At 45.3% G+C, this 20,641-nt stretch overlaps 1 protein-coding gene and 1 long non-coding RNA gene across 9 annotated transcripts in view; one reads left to right on the plus strand and one right to left on the minus strand.

Annotated features, from left to right (window-relative positions):
- LOC138184329 (discoidin domain-containing receptor 2) overlaps window positions 1–20,641 on the plus strand; it is a 254,587-nt gene that overhangs the window by 204,940 nt on the left and 29,006 nt on the right. For all 8 annotated transcript variants that reach the window (XM_069122228.1, XM_069122231.1, XM_069122241.1 and 5 more), the window contains 2 exons: window positions 8,508–8,639; window positions 19,622–19,727. In XM_069122228.1, the coding sequence (XP_068978329.1) occupies window positions 8,564–8,639; window positions 19,622–19,727 (182 nt within the window). In that variant the 5' untranslated portion in view covers window positions 8,508–8,563. The remainder of the gene's footprint in view (window positions 1–8,507; window positions 8,640–19,621; window positions 19,728–20,641) is intronic.
- LOC138184389 (uncharacterized) overlaps window positions 1–20,641 on the minus strand; it is a 61,828-nt gene that overhangs the window by 4,582 nt on the left and 36,605 nt on the right. The gene's annotated exons all lie outside the window — the stretch shown is intronic.

Here is a 20,641-nt window from a genome sequence, read left to right on the forward strand (position 1 = left end):
CGAGAAATATCGACACGCATTCAACGTGGGTGGTTATCGTTCGCTACCTCGTGTTCAAACACCAAGACGAAACAAGTGAAAAGTAGAAATACGAAATCGTCGATGATAACAGAGACAAGAAACAGACAAAAGAAAGTTGATGGAAGGACGAAACTATAGACGAGCCTTCCACTAACATAGCTAAGAAAGAACAACGAAGGTAGGGAAGAAAGGGAGGAGACCCCGAAGCGAAAGACAGAAGAAACAGAAGAAGACGGCGAAAGACGTGGATGGTGAGCGACGTTTCACTTGTTCCGAACATAAACTAGAACGGCAGACGTGTCGGTATGAAAATTTCAATCGGCTCTGCTAAAGTGTCGGCGTAGCGACTGTCGAGGAGGCGACGTCGCCGAAGCTGCAGCAGGGTGGTGATGTAGAAATTCAGGTGGAAGATCCAGAGGGGGAAACGTGGAGGAGGTAAAGAAGGGTAAAGTGGCTCTGGGCCGCGTATAGGTGCGCCCACCTTTATCTCTCTTTTCCTCTCTCTCTCTTTCTTGTTACCACTTCGAATAACGCGAACGTTCCATCGTCTCCCTTCGTGGTATTCTCCTCTTCTATCGTACGAGGCCTTAGCCCCCGGCGAACTGCATAATTCATGGCCCTGCTACACCAACCGCCTCCCTAACGGACCCTCTTCTCGAGGGTCGACGTCAGCCAACCCTTCTCCTCCTAGGTACTGCCACCTTCTCCCTTCCTCGCGACCTCCTGCGCTCTTCCACCTGGCTTTCCAGGGTCAAACTTGGTCGGTCGCGTTATTGTACGTCACACTGCGTGCGCGTCGACTCTCGAGGAGCAAGGTAAAGCTTGCACGCGTCCGGATACAAGGACACGTTAGTTAAACGAGAAAGGGGGGAAAGGAGAGGGTACGGTATGCCCGGATAAAGTTGGCCCAAAGCGTTCTACGTGCATCGTAAGCATCGCGCCGGCGACGCGCAGAATGTAGGCGAATATTTCGGCTGAGTTATGAACGGCACCCCCCGTCGAGGTAGCGGCGACCTAACGAGAGGAACGCCACGGGCGCTTCGACCGCTCTCGATCCTCCTTGAATACCTTCCCTGACAGCGAACAAGATTCGAACGCCGGAGTAATGGATTTTTACGAGTCCAGACTGAACGTCTATACACGAACAGGGGAGGAACGCGTCTATGCGAGCCATTGTAACGCGATCGTGTCACTTTTTATTCGGCATTGTGCTCCTTTGGACTGTATTTTAAGCTGTCCGATGTGGTAGGCTGTGGGGTGACTGTTTAGAGGAGATGGATTCCGCGAGTAAGGCCGAGTCGAACATGCTGATTTACGTTCGACGAGATACATGTTTCTTAAAGTGCCTTTGGCGAGGATATATTGCTAGACATTATCGAAACATGTACGAATGCTTATGTACGTATACGCTGCTTGAAACAATTAAAGGGTCATTTTGTCTGTCATGTTGATTTTATTAAAATCAGTGTATGAAACTTGTAAAACTTCTTCGCTTCTCAGTTCTCTTGGTTAGCGCAAGGGAACCGTTCGTGGTAGCGGCACTCTAAATGCTTGAGCAACGTACGACACGTAAGAGAACATATAAATCACGTAACATATTATTACAACATTTTACGTTATCATCGACTTGTCTGGCTTAATAAGATAATAATATAATAAACCACACTTTTCTGTCGAACCACTTTTACAATTAATATAATGTCCCTGCCCCTCGATGATTTTACATCGCAATACATCAGCAAGAAACTACTAAATCAACGAAAAAAGAGAAGAAAAGGCGGAAAAATCAAAGCAGGAAGACGTTCTACGCTAAACGAACCAACGATCGTTCGCCCCATAGAAACCAGCTTCAATCTGATTTAGATACCTGGAGAATGTCGTTAAATCCACAGCACAGTCTCGGCCTGTCGCCGTCGCCCGTGGCTATGTCGCGCTCAGGGTGCGAGTTGTTTCAGCTTTCGCGAGATCGTGTACGCGCCGATAGAAGACAAAGTGTTCACCCGGAGCTACGAAACCGCTGGAAATTAATACGAAACCGGCTGTAAAGCGTTCGCGGGGAGAAACGCGTGATGCGTAGAGCCAACGAAGACGAGTGGAACAAGATGCAGATATCCCGGAGGCTTGGGCCGTTTACTCTCGTCCTACCGGCAGGAGCGTACCGGTTTCTCGCGTTGAATAAATGGGAGATGCACTGCCATCTTGGGCTCCCATCGCTCGCGTTCGAAGATAAACATCAGCGCCAGCAGCGTCCGCGCGAACAGCACACGGTAGTCGAACAGAACCCTCGTAATTAGCCATGCTTCGAGCGCTCCTCTCTTTTTCGCGCGTTCCGCGACGCCGATGCGCCCGAGAATGTCCGATCACGACCATTTGCAAAGTGTCCAGCAACCGATCAAAGCGCTCTGCCGTGCCGCGCCGCACGCTCGCGGAAGAAATTTCTCCCTGATGGATGGCCGAACCCCTGGGTGAATCGCTTCTTTGAATTTCCGCTGATGAAGATTTTTACTAGGAGGAGGTATAAGAGGATTATTGTGAGGGGTATCAAAGCTCGATTCACATTCCATAGTTCGTGGTATTATTTTATGGTGCAAATTAGAAGCTGGCTGCGGGTTACAAGTGCTAAAATGCTTTGGTGGTGGTTTTTGATTGACAGAGTTCTGATTATTCGACATACTAGTCTGAAGTCTAAAAATAGACTCAAAGTGTGAAGTTAAGCGAACCTAAGGAATATTCGAGGGACTACGAATAAATATTTTAAAATATACTTTTTATTTGTTTTAATTTTGGCATTACGAAGCAAACAGTATCTTGGTATTTTTTGTATTTCGGTCTAAATGTGATCCTTGCCGTCGCTCTTTGTATTATATTTATTAAGTAATTTGTGACATAGCGTTACACGTTCCAACACGTAGAAATCCCTTATATAAGTTATTCGCAGGATCACGTTAATCTTTTACCATAAAATGCGATGAAATTTACAGTCTAATTTCATTTAAAAGGATTCACTTTCATAGCACATAAAAGAAGGAGCAAATATACCAAGTCATTGGTTGTCAAAGCTACGACGTCTTTCAATTTCATTTTTTTATGACACTCGTGATTGATAGTATTAAGGATAACTCGGACCCCTGTTACATCGGTTTAACAACGGTTACGGCCGTTATCTCGAAAAGGAAAATCGCCGGATGCCAGGAGACAGGAGGCTCGTGTAAATTTTATAGATCCTGCTCGAAGCAAACGGCATACGTCCGGGGACGCACGATGTTGCTTCTGATTTCGCGGAAAGGCCGGCTGTAAAACCTGTTTGTACGTCTCTTCGAGGCGACATCCTCCGACGTAGGTACACCGGGGAGAGAGCACGTTGCATTTCCGGCAAGATACTGTAAAGCGTAAGTGACTCGGTTGACCGCCGTCGGTACTCCGTGGAAATGCTATTTGCGTCCTAGGGAAATCCAGCCGACGTCCATTTCGCTTTATCTCGTGCTTTCTGTCTCGCTCCCCTTGCTTCAATTTGAATCTTGACGACGTCGTCAAAGTGGCCCTTCTCTTAAGAGGAATATATTTGAAACCGTACAGAATTGTACAAATGAAATTAACAGATTGAATTCCTCTGTCTGATGTGTACAAACGAATTGCGATACTTGAATGGAATAATAAACAAGTTAGTATATAGAAATACCGAATCGGGCAATCTTACAAGGAATCTTTTAAATTTTTTAACCGGGAAAAACGAATTAACTCGTCGTTTAACTCGCCGATTCTCTTGGACATCGTACCGTGCTGTTTCTATCAACATTAAGAATAAATTACATCGTACTTATATTTGCGGCGGCTGAAACTTCGCAAGTAAAACCACGATGCTTCTGTTTGTACTTCTTTTAGCAATATTCTTACGTTTCACTGAAAGTATCATCGATCCGCTCCGGGCTTCTACTCGATTGGATACTTTTACGAAATTTATGCAAAATTTGACATTTTAAAGCTCCTAATTCGTTTATAAACTTGTTGGATAACCATAAAATTTCACACTCTACCTACAAGTTAGATATCAACAAAGTTCCAGTAAAATGGACGTAAATATATACACTAGGTAGAAAGTTTTTTAAAGAAAATTAGGAATACAAGTAAGAATTTTATTCAATATCATCTATATCGAATCTAACACCAAACTTTCCTAATGCTTTGCCCACATACTACTTGTCTAAATGACACACCCCTCCTGCTACTTTATTCTCGAGGATCGCGCTTCGCGTTAGAAGGGTGTAATGAGGTTCGGTTCGAGAAGCCTAGAATTAGTCGCAGGGATTTGCAGGAGTATGAGAAGAGAAAAGAAAAGAGGTTTCGCGGAGTATGCACACGTGTTTCCACCTTCCGCAGCGTTCTACTATTAAAGCGGTGGCGCACGGACCCACCCGCGTCGCGATTTCTCTTTCTTTCTCTTTCTCTCGCCGGCGTCGACGTCGTCGTCACGAGAGGGTCTACGAAAATAAGTCGCGTCGCGCCCCGGCAATTACGCGAGGACGACTTCGTCGACTTTTAATTTGCCTGGCCACTCACTCCTATCCATTTCTCTCCCTCTTTCTCTTTCAACCGGCGAAACGCGCAGATTCGCGAGCGCAAAAGTTGGCTTTCCGCGAATTCGCGCGCAAATTTACGCGACATGAAAACGACTGTGCCTTTGAACGGCACGCGCGACCACTTCCTTCCAGCGGTCTCGTAAATCCCCTAGGGGTGGAAAGCGTGCGTGTTTTTCCGCCACGGAAACCGTTGCCGCGAGTTTTCTCGAGCGAACTCGAGGATCTCGTTTTCGCCAGCCGCCACTTAACGATCCGCCAGCCATTAGTCGCGCGAGAACCTGCCGCAGGAATAATACGTTAATTCTAGCGTGCTTCTTCGAATAGGGGTGGAACCACGTTCATTTGGCTCATTGGGTAGATAGGTATTAAAAGTTGACGTTTTGGTTCTTTTGTAAGTTGGAGAATTATTGCAGGGATTTGAATATGTAACAGCGCGCTGTTTCTTGGGATTTTTTGATTCGATTCACTGGTAAAGATTCATATAATTTTTTTAATGTTTTACGTTCTACATTTATGGAACAAGTAATACTAAATGTATTATAGAATGTTTGATATGAAGTGTTTAGTTTATCGAAAGGCAAAATATAACGAAATGGAAAATATCCGATGATACTACGGATATACTATATAAAATATAACTTATTATTATAATACTAAGGAATACGATAATAAAATTATAGGATATTAAAAAGCATGTAATGTATGTAGATAATTTTCAATAGATTAAGTTCGATTAGATTAAAACGTTATTTGATCGTGTAATTCAATAATTGATCGCACTAGTATTCTCTATAAAGTTGATAGCAACGGCAATGGTTACCTTACCCTCGCTTTACCCAATCAAGGTTTTACCTGGTCGAATTCCGAGACTCATTCTCTAACTATTGCAGTTAATGAGACATATCGGGGAAAATAGAAGTTTCGCGAACTTGTAGGGGTAGTTTTACTCCGCTACAATGAACATACGGTCCCCGGGTATCGAGGAAGTTTCATCGAAATCGGAATTATCGTATCGAAAAACGCCTGTATATTGTTGTATCTCTTGTTTTTCCTCGAGCAACGAGGGTAGAAAGTCGAACGCGATCGCGGAGGATTTTCGTGGCTGTTGAGGAAATGATTAAAAAACTTACGACTACTAATGGGATGGCCGACGTTTTAGGATTTATCGATGGTAGCGAGTGCGTCATATTTTTCACCGAGGTGAAACTACTCGTGGGTGGAGGGAAACTAGTTTGGATACAAATTTTTCCCCATGCTCCAGAGTTTCTCGACGAGCCCCGGTTAACGATCCAGAAACGTCGGTAGCGTGGGGAACTTGCACGGTCGTTTATATGCCTGTACGCGAGTTCTGCTACTTTTTTCATGGCCCCCTTCCTCGGTCGCCTCCATTACGGGAGCGTGTCTTTTCAAGAAAATCGCGGCTGTTCTGCAAAACGACCGTGCAAACGGTCTCGAGCGGTAGGAACTCGCCTCCGTTTTAATTGCGCTCAAATTAGTGGAACCAGACTTACGGAAGCCCGTCTAGGTAAAATCTTATTACAGTCTCAGCTTGAAACGCGAGGATATTCAATAGATTTTCGAATAGAGAAGCGGTAAGATACGATTGTAAAGCATGTTTTTCTAATGTCTCTAATCCTTTTCTTCGCTTGTAGAAAGTCTGGTACAGCATGAAGGCGAATTCCGTACTTTTAATTTAGTTTCCGTGGAAAAACAGACTTCTGTGTTCGGTCGTGCTATAAATCAGAGACGCGACTAGCAGAAGAACGTCGAACACGTTAAAAGAAAGAGCCGGGTTTATGAACGATGGGTTATTTAAGAAGAAGGAAACGGCGAATAACGTGGAAATCGAGCGTCCAGAGTGAAGTACAAGGGCACTTTATGTAGCGACCCGCGGTAAAAGGGCGAAGGTGCTGCTTCAGCGGATGAGAGATGGCTGTGTGCGTATCCGTAGGAACAAACCGAGCCACTAAATCCACATGATTTCTCCGTTTCCAGGCCCCCGTATCGTCGTCTGAGAGATTTACAGAAGACGTTATGTCGACGCCAATGCTGGAAATAGCGCAAACCGTACCGTTTCAACTAGCGACTATAAACTCACCCCTTACAGTGATTCCTCGCTCGTTTTCTAGATATAGATTTCACGATTGAAATTTATATTGTTGGAATCGGTGCTCGTAGGAATTCCCCAGGTCGCGTTATTTTCACCTAAAATTACTAGACCAGGTTGAAAAGTTCCCCTCGAAATTGGAGAGTTTCTCTCTAATGACTCCACGGTCGTCTGGCGGTCGCGTCGGGTGGTAACACGAAAATCAGACAGACGGGATCGATATTGCGCTCGCGAGAGTAGAACAGAACGGTACGTTGAGCACGAAGCGTTCTAAATAGATCCCGCGGCCGTGACCAATGATTAATCGCGCGTCACGGTGAATTCAAGCAGTCGACGAACGGAACGAGTGCACGAGTCTACGACACGGTCTGTTGCACCGACTCGAGTAACTCGAGCTTCGATGCACCCTATGACCTTAATTACTGCGTCGACTAATCGATCCTCCGCATTGTGATCGTACTATCCCCGACACCGGTACCAACGTAACCGCTTCATGCTGAATGGTATCTTAATTGCCGGTCGGATAATCCGATTCAGCCACTTAATCGATTATGCGCCTCTATGGAGCTGTCGCAGCCGCATTCACCGAATCTTGATGGAATTTCCCCATTTACCGATTAAGTAGAATACCGTTCCCGGATGGCCAATGTACAAGTACACATACAAACACACGCATTACGTACATACACACGCATACATGAAAGAGAAGAGTTACGGATTGCCGAGACGATTTCTGGGAGACGATCGACCCTCCCGATCTCTCAACGACGACTTCATTAAAATCACTCGGCTTACCCTTTTTTCCACGGTCCTCTAACGATATCCAAAGAATTACCTGTGGAATTCTCGTCTCGCCCGAAGAGAAAGGTTCAAGATTATTCGCGATGGTAGCCGCGATATACACCGTGGAGAAGAAGGCAAGAAACGCGTCATCGAGCCAAGATTTTTTCCATGGGTCATTGAATAACGAGCTACGCACGAAAGGGGGTCCCTAAACTTGCCAGATAAACATCGCAAAGTAGTTGGTAGCCGAAGGAACTGCCGTTAATTAGCCAAAAAGTGAAGGCTCGCCTATGCTCTCTCCGGTAGGATCCCCCCTTGCTTTTTTCTCCGGTACGCGCCACGACGGCACCACTGTGAATAAAGTACAGTCCTGCCTCTTCCACATCCTCCTCTCCTTGGCTCCCTCGCGTGGCTCACCCTCCTTTAGTTTCATCCGGTACACACGAGTTTCGCCCCCTCGTTCAAGACAAGAACAACCAGCCCAAAGGGCCCCACGGGCGTTCTCCGTACCTTCTCTCTCGCTCTGTTATCTCTCATGCTGCACTAGCTCTTTTTCCCCTCTTCTTTTCCCTTCCCTCTTACTCACTCGTTCTTCTTCTCCTTTCAACGTCCGAACTCCCGATCCTAATCTCGATAATGACGCGTAATGGCTGCTGGCGTGAATGTAGCTCTTTGTTCGTGGCTGCTGTACCGGTCGTATATCTGTCCGGTGCGAGAGCCGCGCCATTTCACCCCGGCGAAAAGCACGAGGAGCTCGAAACGGCCGTTTCCAGCCTGTTTTTCTACGTTTACCATGATCCTCGTTCCTCGTACCCCACCCGGATCGGTCGCCGGTTCCCGAGAAGTTACGTTTAATTGCTTTCTTCCAGTCTCAGCCCGCTATCGTTAGCGTAGTCGTGATTTCGTCCCTCTTGGCGGGCAACGTTTGTAATTTTACTTCTTTCTCTATAATTTTGTTGTTTTTCTTACAACAAGTATATACTACTTTCTCATTTACTTCTTGATGTTCGTTCTTGCAGATACGGTTATGAAAGTTCGATGACCAGTGGATAGCGGACCATCCATCGACGCCACCATGGACTACCTGCAGACGTGCCTCATCTTCTACCTATTGATCCTCTGTTTCTGTGGAGGACGAACTATAGACATATGTGAGTATATATGTGCACGTAGAGATGGTAGATCTCTGTGACGAAAGATCGAGTATGTCGCCGAAATCGATGATGCTTAATGATTCTGGCGTCGCTCATCTCACGCCTAGCTAGACGGTTCTCAATTAAACGTAATTGACGTTAAGACAGCGATTGGTAAAAAATAAACAGCGCGCCAGAGCTGTCGACGTTACCGAGAATCCTTTATTGATAATTAACCAGACGAATTAAGATCCAACAATAGCCTATTCCCGGAAGAAATGTACGAAACATCTTCATATTATCTTTATTTAATTTCGAAATTAATGCACGCTGTATATTATCTGTGGGTTTTCCTTTCTTTTCATTACCTTATTGTCTGATGTCGAAAAAACTTACGCTCGTTACGAAACAAATAAGTTGATAAATAACAAAACAGAATACTTCTCCTTTTTTCGATAACCTTAATATTAAGTATGACAAATCCATATTATTGGTATTTGTACGGAAAGTATTTGTATAATCATATAATTTGATACGTAGTTTCTACTTAGGTCTAATTGATTATTACGCAAATGACCTAAACGCAATGGTGTGCAAATACTTTGCAACCACTCTATTTAAGATTGATCCATTAAACAGCTTTCTAGCAGAGTAACTAGCAGAAAAAGGATAAGTTACCAGCTACAAAATAGGTAACAATCAAGTAAAGTAGAACTACCCGACATCCTTAACCAGCCAATTGATTCGAAACGAGCTCCGAGAAGCATAAGACGCGTACTCGAGCGAACCGTGTGCGGTTGTCTTCGACGGCGTATGTTACTCGTCCCGGTGGCAGAAAATCGATGCCACCTTCCCCGTTTCTCCGTGGTGCGAGGTAGAAATACGTGTTTACATCCGAGACCATAATTCTCTTTGGTGGTAACAGGCTCTGCCCGTTCGGGACGGCCGATAAAAACAGGCGCGACCGAGAAAACGGATCCCTCGCGACGCCCTCCGGGGTTGTTCCGCTTCGACCCCCGTCGCCACGCATTTAAACCACCGTTTCTACTCGGCTTGCTTTCCATCCCATTGACTTCGGATACGAAGTCGACCCCGCGTCAGGTAAACAGGCCGAGGAAACTTGCAAAGTATCCAGCAAGGAGTTCCGGTCTGTGAAGAAAGGCTTTTACGTACTCGTTCGTGAAATCGGGCCCGCGAACCCCGACTACGAAACGTATCTCGCACCCCCGAGGCTGAAACTCCGCCGCCTGGCGAACGTACCAAAAGCGCGAAAGATGGATGGCCTTGGCGTTTCGGTCTGGTTACGCGTCTCTCGGCCTCTCCGCGATACACGTAACAGTTTTAGAAAGAAATAAATCTACGCCCGGCGGAATGTTTAATGGAGTGGGCGGATGCGCGTTTTTGCCGAAACCACGGGGTGGGAAGGAGAAGGTGCGAGGCGTTCTTGCGAGCGAACATTGAAATTTATCGCGACGCTCTAACGTTGGGAATCGCCACGGGCAAACATCCACAGAGCCGTTTTGAACGATGTGGCCATTACGTTGTATAAGAACCAATAACACGAGACGACGATTTCTACAGATTCACCGCGTTTGTTGGTGAATCGTGCGATAAGTAGAAATGGAGGATTCGCAGGTTCGAAGCAATGAAATCAGAGAGAATTATCCGAGAGAGAATTCCATCACGGCCGAGGCCTAGAATCTCCCCCGCAACCCCGCTCGTCCACTCTAGAATTCAATCACGCCTCTAAACTTGGCCGCAGCCGTATATACCAACGTGGCCGTTTCGATCTTCGCGAACGTGCAATAAAACGCGGGTAAAGACACGACGTTCCGCAGCGTCGTTCCATTTCCAGCGACAAGCTTGGCTCGTTTCTCCAAATTTAATAAGCGAGCGGATCGTAAGTCGGTCTCTTGCGACGCGAGCGGAAACGATAAGTAACGATCGACGAAAATATAAATAGCGTGTCGGGTCGACGAAAGCTGGTTTAGGAAGGGCACCAGGGGAAACCGTAGCGACGAGGGAGCGGAGATACTCGGCCCTCCTGCGGTGAGTGAACTTGTACGTCGAACCGCGTTGGTAAATTCGCGGTTGTGTTAAGCGGGCCAGCCGACGGCGAAGAGGACGAGAGCCGAAGAGGTGGAAGGGCTGCGGGCCAGTTAAAGCGCGCATAAATTGCGATGTTAATGTTGCCTGCGATACATAAACATGTTGTACGTCGGTCGGATTGCGGTCTGCGCGCGATGCACGCGTAACGCCAGCTTGCACACAGGCGCGTGCACGCACTCGCGCGGAGGTGGGGAATCGAGCCGGTAGTCGCGTTTGGTTTCGCGTACTCGATTCACCGAGTGTACTTCGACTACCGGCCGCGTGTGCAAACCTGCGTGTGCAGAGGCTCCGTGGAGCCGAGCCACGCGACACGCCTGTGTCCGTCTTGCGTGCGCCACTGGACATGATTCGTGAAGCTGCCGCGAGAAAACGAGCAAACGACGATACGCGCCTTCCTCGGTTACCCGTGATTGCTGGCTATCGCTGCAATTTTCTTTGCTCTTTCCCTCATGGGAATTGAGATGATGCGGGTGATTGTGGTTTTCATTGCAAACGATTGATTCAAACGAATACATACCTCGCAGTAGTAAATAAGTACAATAAATAGCGAAGAAAATCATGTTGATCTTTCAAATCTATTTTTCTTTTTGTAGAAATTAAGCATCGGAGTAAACAAGTTTGTCCAAGCTTTCAATAGATATTTATGCAAGGAGGTGCCACCTGCGCATAATACCATTCTGCCGACCACACCTATTTAACGCGATCACAAAAACAATGGTATTTGTTCGGAAGAAGTTAGAAAACGATGAAGGAAGTTGAAAGAGCTACGATAATTTACCACCACGGAGCGCCAACTTCGTCTCTATCACTTTTTTCCTACCTTTCTTACGGAAAGAGCTACGCCCCGTTCCATTCGCATGAATCATGTGCTTCATTCGTGGGAACGAGGCGCGAAGAAAGTGCTTTATTTTGAGAACTTACTTTTCAATGCACCATCTGACACTCACGTTTCTTATCTCCCTTCCGGTTTAATCATCCCAATACAAATCAACGATCGCTTTCAATCGCACTACTGTAACATCCGGTAATTCCTTACCTAGCACGAACATCGAATTCAATTGCCCCCCGATAACAATAACATCTATCAAAACGTACAGTTCACCGCATAAACGTCTGACGATCAAGCGTTCTCATGTGCATAAGTATACACACACACATATAATGTGTGTGTGTGTGTGTGTGTGTGTGTGTTTATGCGTGTACGTCCCTACACATCGTCGACGACAGTAGGAGCAGTACACGAGCGTGTCCAGGGTGGGTGAATCGTTATGCGAAGCCCTCTTGCGTTATGGCATTGTCATCGGCCCGTTGCCTCCCTCGAATCCCCATGACCCCTCTGCCCTTCCAATTATCCACAGATCCATTAGTTACGCGCGCATCGTTGATGAAATTGTCGACGTATTAACATAACCGAGCGACAATTAAAGCGTTATGGCGGAGCCGGCATACCGTGCTGATTTTAGGCTGGCACATCGGAATTTTACCGGTGAACAGCATCTTAAGAATCTCTGGAATTCCGGCGTAATTTTTTAATTGAAATGAGTCAGTGGTGTTGGAGGTGGAGCGGATCGCGTCACGTGTGATCCTCGAGCGTTCAGAATTTCCGGCGAATTCAACACATTCCACGGCAAAAGGGTCGAGTCTCGAGATTCCAGCCACCTTCGATTCTCGCTGGCCCCGTTGGTCAGGAATTGTGAAACTAACTTCAACAGTGTGTTACACGTATATACGTTAACTTTGAACATGAATGGAATTTCGTGGGCGTGTGTCGGTCCATGTAGAACGGCAAACCTAGCCTTTACTTTTGTATATCGTTTTCTGTTTAAGAATGGAGGTGGAGGAAGAGGTTCTCTTGGATTTGCTTAGGTTTTTGTAAGCTGTTTTTCTTATAGCGTGGAGGGATAGTTACATAACGAATTCCATTTGTGAGCAACGCTTCCGTAGTTAATATAGACGTCTCTTCTTATTACATCGTCGCATAAACGAGCTACTCAGAAGCAAAATTAATCAACTCCACTTTCTCAACATATCTTGCTTTTATCTATAATATAGGTGAAATTAATTATCTGTAATAGATGCACTTTATCACTTTACTTCCTCTGTGATATTATTAGCGTGATTTTTCCGAGTGTTAAATTTAAAGCAATACAAATTTTTGCGATTGAGTTTTCATCAAAGTACGGACAGCTTGTTAGATAAATAACAACCGATCGTAGAAAACGCTGAAAAAGACATCGTTATTTCCTCGAACAAAGCTTAATCTCACCCGGCAACATCCTCCGTCACGGCGATCTTACGAACCCGCTGATTTCGAAACAGCGAGCCGAAGCTGCAGACAGACCGACACGTCCGTCACAACACGCCGCGGCAGTGATCGTTGCAATTTGTCACGGCTTTGTACGGGTCGCGGCGTCATTAACACCGCGCGCGTCTCTACTTTCGCGGAGTTTGTTTAAACGTCGAATCGCTGGCACGACAAAGGGGCCGTCGAGCTGCACGTGTGCGTCGTATGTCTCTCGAATATAAAATCCAGCCCGCGTAAACATTCCCAAGCGAACGTCCCGACATCTGTTCGCTCGGCCTGGTTCGCGCGACTTCGTCCGGCTTGATCACGTGCCAGAAGCGAGTCGTTCGCGCTCGTCTTTCTCTCACACGTCTACACACGCGTCTAATGATCACGTTAAATCGACCGAAGTGTCGGGCAATCGACTTAACCGACTCCTTCGTTGCCGTATTCAGAGAAACTTGGAAAGGACGAATCGAAGGAAGAAGGAAGAGAGAGAGAGAGAGAGTAGACAGGGTGAAGGGACGTCGACTGTCAGACGTCGACGTCGGGTGTAATAATCCTCGACTTTCGACCTCGAAGGGCGGCCGTCAATCCGACGTTGGATCTGTATTTTCATAAGTCTAGGCCGCGAGAGCAAACACTATATTCCCTGGGTCGAGTACCGTCTCCGAAGGGTTGAAACCCTTCCTCTGTTCGGTCTACATCTCGCACGTGATTGCGGAGGAATCGAAGGAAGAGTCTTTTCTTAAAGGGTGCCGTCTAGGAATTCCGACTTTAAAGCGACGCTCTGTTGAACTTCAACGTATTCGGCATACGCGTATTTTCAGAAGATCGTTGCCAGTAGTCATAACTTATATTTCGCAAATTGACAATGTTGAGCAATGACTATTTTATGTTTTAGGTACGTTATTCCGCGATTCTATTCTTCGTGTTCTACTTCTTCAATCGCAGTTCGAGAATTGACTGACAAGTTGTAGATCTTAATTAGGCTTAGGCGACCCAAAGTCGTCATAACTCAACGCCTAGGTTACCATAATCTCGAACGTTGGAGAGTAGAAAAATAGATAATAAAGTATACATGTTCGATAGAAAAAATTCTACTTTTCCTTTAAGCCAATTACGCGAACCACTTTACAGGCGAGATTATATCCAAAATTAGTTAAACGCGAACGTCTTGCGGAGACACGATAAACCAGTTCGACATATCACGGTGCTGTAACGAAGAGAACGTTGGAGGTCAGAAACACGAGTCTCGGCCAGCGGCGACGTAGGTTCGCTTTTGATAAATCCAGGCCACGAAGGCGAGCGTAACACATGCTCGCCACGAGGCACGCACGCATAAAAGGGGTTGCAGCTCCCCTGAGAAGTAAGCGCTGCACGCAACTCGAGACGGTGATTTCAAGACAGCGGGGATGGGTCACGCCTGAGGGGTGGTTATAGCGAAGGGTTGGCTTGCGGAGAAGGGTGCAAAAAGACCGCGGACGTGGAAGGAGGGCATGGGATGGGTCATGAGGCAAAAGGGGGACGAAAGGGCCGTGTAAAAGTAGTACTTCCGTTTCTCCAGTCGTCCCGGCGCCACAACGACGAGCATGCGCCCTCGCGGACTCGAGCCGCGTTATCTTCCAGCTGCAACGACTGTTTGTTTTCTCTGAAAGAAACGAAAATGGTTTCGACGATATCATGGAAAACCGTGTTTTGGTGTTCGTGGCGTTTACGGAAAGAGTGCACTTAAGTAGGGTACCCGAGGGGCGAGTCATCGTCTGACGTGGTCGTCACTCTTACAAACATTCATTCTAATTTCGCCTGGCCCTGACGAGGAGGGCAGAGTTTCACCGTAACTATGGAGAATAAGGAAAAAGAATACCACAGGTGTCCACCTGCTAATTCCGTTAAGTAAATAAACCCGGCTAGGCGTTGTCATAATACGGCAATTAAGGAGGGACGTACTATTACCGCGCTACGGGATACGCCTTGTTCTGCTCGTCCTCCTTTCCATCATTCCTGACGCTTTGTAATTTCGGGGTTTCTTGGTTTATATAAACTTTTTGGGCATTTAAATTTTTTGCATCATGAGTTGTTATGTCGGTGATTATCAAGTATAGGATGGTAATTGGATGAGTAATTTTACGAGGAATACGCGATAGCATAAGGTGAATGCCTCTTCATTCCGGAATCCATTAACGGTTATTTGGTGAGGGATTTAGTTCAGCAGGTTTTCGGGATTTCGATTAGCCCAGGGAGCCGGCGCTTCCGGGTATGAAAAATAGTAATCCGTAAGTGAGTCATGATTTATGCTGTAATATCGTGCCGTAATAAGGTGGGGCGCTTAATATGTTTTTCGCGAAATACCCGGAGAGTAATTAATTTACATTCACGCCCGGTGGAGGAGGGAGGCGCGCGGCAAAGGGAGAAACAAACGAGGTGTGGGATGGAGAAGGAGAATCAACAGCGGCGTGGCCACGACCACGACCCTCTCGTACATCGTCATTAATAATAATTGTAGAGTTAACAAAGGCGGGCCAAGGTGGAATTATTAAATCCGTCGAGATAGAAAATCTCCGTTGTTAGCCAGGCATTTCGCCGATCTCGCTTTTCCTTTTCGTTTCTTTCGCCGGCTAACGAAAACCTACCGCACCCCCCTCCCTTCGTTTCGTCTAATTCGCTTAATATCCTGCTCGCGGCCGTACCGGAGGCAACAAATCTTCGTGAAGCTCGCTGGATTCGTAACGATTCCGTATAATTCTTGTTTTCGTTCCTCCTTCGAGGTTCAAAGTGTCGCATAAATTATTTAAATCGTAGAAATCAACTTGTCCCGGGGACGATAATACCTCGCGCAGGGTGTCTGGTTTCTCGACGAACGGTTTCGTTCGACTTCTCCGGAAGCTGACGGGTTCCTGAAGAAGACGCTTACTGACGCGGATAGGCGAAAGAAGCGGTTATCAATTTGACAGTGACGCTGTTAAGGGAGGAAGAAGGAGGTCCAGATGGCGTGGAAAAGAGAGAAGTCACGAGGAGGGGTTGCGAAGGCATTCAATTTCCCTCTTCTCGCGGATGGAGGGCGGCACACACCCTTCCGTTCGGAGCTGTCACTCCGCGAGAGTTATGGTCGCCGAATGAGTGGCTGGGGCGGGCCAAACGTCGCATAACTTACTTCTTCTTCTCTCATTTCTCTGCTCTTTTCCAGGATGTCTATAAATACAGGGATCGAACCTGCCTACCGCTCCACCGTCCGTCACTGGTCCCTTCGTTGTTCCTGCGGGATCCTTTCGTCGATAGGACGAGAAAAGGGGAACCGATATCAGCGTGTAAACGATCGTAATCGCTTGAGAATGTCGATCGATTTGTTTTATTCCCATATACTTAGGGGTTCAGGGATCTTTCCTCTTTTTAGTGGAAGCGAGGGGTTATTTTTCAATGAAATTTGTTATCTATACGATTGGTATTTGGTTTTCGGTGGAAACTTTGTTCTTTTTTTTCCAATTTAAGTTGATTAAGCGTTTCAGAGTAATCCAATTTCCGTCGACGGATAGGAGTAGAGGGCATGCTATCTATGGTTTCGGTTGAGTCACGAGATACAAGTGGTCTGTCCAATCTCTCACTTTATTTTTACTAACTACACTTGAATCACGAAGACTGGCGTGTTTGTTCGAATGTGTCCTGTAATCTGGGGCCTGTGTTTTCTTTTCTCCTGTCACTCTTTCATAACAAGGCTTTTCTCTAATCACTCTCTTAAATACCTCCGCCATAGTTCCCCCCTTCCCTTCCTGTCGCTCACGGTGTCTAAACAATCAATCTCTCGTTCCTCGGTTTCAACTTGTCTCGTGCTCCATTAAGCAAATGGCGTTTCTAAGTTCTACATACTTTATTTCCTTTAACGAAAAGACCTTTTAAAATAATAATTACAACGAAGAGAGGAACAGCGACTTGCAATCAATACTATATTGTCGAAAAAATTCGCCACTGTCGATATTTCCGTCAAAAAAGGGAGGGAAAAAAATATAAAAAAGGTTCATAAATTCGTCAAAATACCGGTTCGGTCGGGTGTACGGTCCAGCGGCAAAGTAAGAACGATTACGCTGAAAGGATTTCGTTGTAAAATCGCGTAGCGCTGGCCGACGAGTTCCCGTCAGGGGGAAAGAAAGGAAAAAACCGGCGGCGAAGAAATTTCATATGGCAAAAACGGTGTTGTAAGCGCGCCGGTTCAACTCCCGGGAACAAGTGGCTCCATGTAGAGGAGTTAATTACCAGAAATAAGCAGCCGCCGAGTCGTAAAACTCGTACGAGGCCGCGACCTACGCTCGGAACCGGGCATATATCTCGTTAAAAATTTATTTACGTGGAAAGTTCGTCTAGCGAATTAAGATTTGGTGGTGCTCGCGAAAAACGCGTCGCGTCGCTGCGACTGGCGGACAGCTTCTCGCCGGATATAAGACAGAAAATGGAAGTGACGAGTACGGATCAATATTTTGAAATGGAGAAGTTTGATTTTCGACTTTAGTCAGCTTTTTCAGAAACCACTCGTGAATAGAATAGTATCAGAGGAACAAAAAGAAAAAGAAAGAGAAAAGAAAGAAAAAGGACGACAGAGTTCTCGCTCCTAGGAATGAGAAACTTTACATCGCTTAATTGCTATTATTAAAATCATTGGAATTCATTTTGAAAGTGTTAAAGAATCTACCTCTTAACCAGGGAAGATTAGTCGCGTCTCTCGGACGTAATCCGAATTGAAACCCATCTTTTTAAGTTTCTTTCGATTTATACGAAAATAACTAACTGAAATTGATTTGCCTTTATCAATGCTTAATTGTGTGATCGTAGGAATTTCTGATTTAAAAAATCGCTCAATCAACGGAGGTTAGAGAGCGTATAATATAAACTTCCATTAAAAGAAACTTCTTCATTATCCTACACGTTGGATTCACATTCCACACAAACATCTCTTCTCGTCCACTCGTTCAACGACAATTCCACGAAACACCTCGACGTTATAATTAACGGCACGACTCTTCCAAATAATTAAAGCCCTCGAATAGTCCCTGAAACTGTTTGTGTACCCAGGCGGTCGTGAATTTAAGATGTTGGAGGCAGCAAACGATCGTGATAGTAATTGACGCTCTCGTAGCTTGAGGAAACGACTGTCGTTGGCCACCGTGTTCCGACGAATCCAATCCTCCTCCGCACACGGGTTTATCGAGCTCTCGCCACAAACGGTGGACGCGTCCGTTTCTCTGCCACGGTTTCCCACTAAACGCTCGTATATTATCCTCGTATTCCCGAGAAGTCCGATTTCACGCGTTCGAGTAAACAGATCCGCTTTGATGGCCTCCCCCTCCCCCGTTGAAGGAGGCGGAGAGAGGATGATGCTCGTTTTTATCCGCACGACGACGGCTCGATCCGGTCGCGTGTTCCCGCACCGTAGCGAAAACCAGTTCAGACGTGTAATTTCGGGTCGTCGAAAATGTTTCTCGCGCCTCCGGACTGGTGATTGAAAAGCGTTTCTTGGTATCGTGCCACGGTGTATCGCAATTATCGCCGGGCCGCAACATCGTCCCGAGAAAAATACGACGTGCCTCCCTGTTTCACCGCCTCGTAATCACGCGCCAGTTGGTTCGAGGCTGCGCACAGGCAACCTCATGCCTGTTTGAGACGTGTAATGAACGCTCGATGAACCGTACACGGTACTCGCCCGAAAATAACGGCGCGAAACTCGCGGATATCATCTGACGATGGAACGTCCCGTCGAAAACATATGGTGGACTCTTGCCACGGTACGCTCTTTTGATATACATTTGAAGTTTATGGTTAAAGTACATACTTGTACTGTTGTATTTCTAAGGGCGATTGGCGGTACTTGTATGGCGATTGTTGCGGTTCAACTATGTCTAAGAGTGTTTAATCGCTTGCATTCAGGTTATAAGATACGTGTAAATACCTGAAAGCCATGCACACGTGTAAATATGTTTTGTTCTCTTCTATTCTACAACCGGGATTTTATTGTTTTAAATTATTGAATTTTGTAATTGATTACCATTTTCCAATTTAATTTTCAACTTGGAGAGAAATCAATCAGTTCGGTGTTATAGTATAATGATATGAACCATTTAGAAGCTACATTGATCAACTGTGTAAATTAAAAAATACAGGAAAGCGATGATGTTATATATACTACTTCTAAAATTTACTATTATCCATTGATGAACGAACTTATGGAATCGAGTCATTTGTTTCTCGACAACCAATTATCAATGGTATAATGAAATTAAGGAATTGAAAAAAGCTGGAGTCGATCAGTTCAGCTTTCAAGAGGCTTATTATATTAATAATAACTCGATGATAAATAAATCAAACAAGATTAAATTTATAGAAAAAGAAAAACGAATTTTAACGAACAGAGATGTATGAATAACAGTACAAAACAAACATGCTAATAATTTGACTAGAATGTTACTATACACGAGCACAAAGGAACGTGTTCAAATTAATATTATGATTGTTCCGAACAATTAAAGCGTTCGTGCAGTAATCACACCCTTCTTCAGGGCTAAAATACGCGTGGAACGAATACGGACGTGTATATAATCAAAGCAATTTCCTTTGTTTGCAGCACAATGCATCGCACCCCTAGGGATGGAATCTGGTGCGATTCCCGATGCAGACATCACAGCGAGTTCGAGTTTCGATAGCGGAAACGTCGGGCCACATCACGGACGGTGAGTGAATTACCGTGTATTACCGTCTCGTTTATAGAACGCATTATGCAGATGCTATGCAATACACATTCGGAAATATGATAAAATTAACCCCTTTGTGCGCTGCGCCTGGCCAACAGAGATGCAATTTCCCGAAATCAGTGCGCTTCGTTAGGCGATCTATTCGGGGATGAATTGTAGCGATCTACACGACGAAAGATTCTGTTACGTTCCATGAGAGAATTCGAAAATTGTTTCGATACTACAATAATCTGTGCGATATTACACGAAATTTCATCAAGATTGAAAAACTTTCTTTAAAAAATTTATCTCGATATGTCGTTTGCTGATTCCTCAGACAATGTTATTTTTCGCTATATAGCCGTATCTTCTCTAATCGACGAATAAGACAAAAGCGTAATATTAAACAAGTCGCTAGGAACCACATTGACCAAATTCACGCTTTTAGAAAATCTTCAATTATCCAGATACATGAATAGTGTTTAACTTTCCAGGGTACAATATAACGTCCTTTTACAAAAATAATTAGTCTATTACTAAATACATGGAGTTTATGAGTAAAATTACCGAGCAGTTAAAATAGGAATAATGATCAGAAATCTTAAAACAAAATTAGCCCGTAATCATCCTTCTGAAAGGATGCTACCTAAGTGTGAAGAAGCAGAGACGTTAATTATCCTAACCTTACCCCCTTACCCCTGCCTAAATGAAATTTGTTTTTACGCTTTAAATTCCATCTAAAATTATGTGACATACATTTCAGATTCCACTCTGAATCTTCTCAGTGAGTCATCTAATAACATTGTCTTCCAAAATCACGTCTGAAATCGATCGAGTATAATTCACTATGAAATTTGTCAATGAGATAAATAATATAGATGCGTTTTTTTCCGGACGCAAAGGATTTATCAAGC

The sequence above is a fragment of the Bombus flavifrons genome, chromosome 1 (assembly GCF_040668555.2).
Source record: "Bombus flavifrons isolate JBK064 chromosome 1, iyBomFlav1_principal, whole genome shotgun sequence".
NCBI classification, from domain to species: Eukaryota; Metazoa; Arthropoda; class Insecta; order Hymenoptera; family Apidae; genus Bombus; species Bombus flavifrons.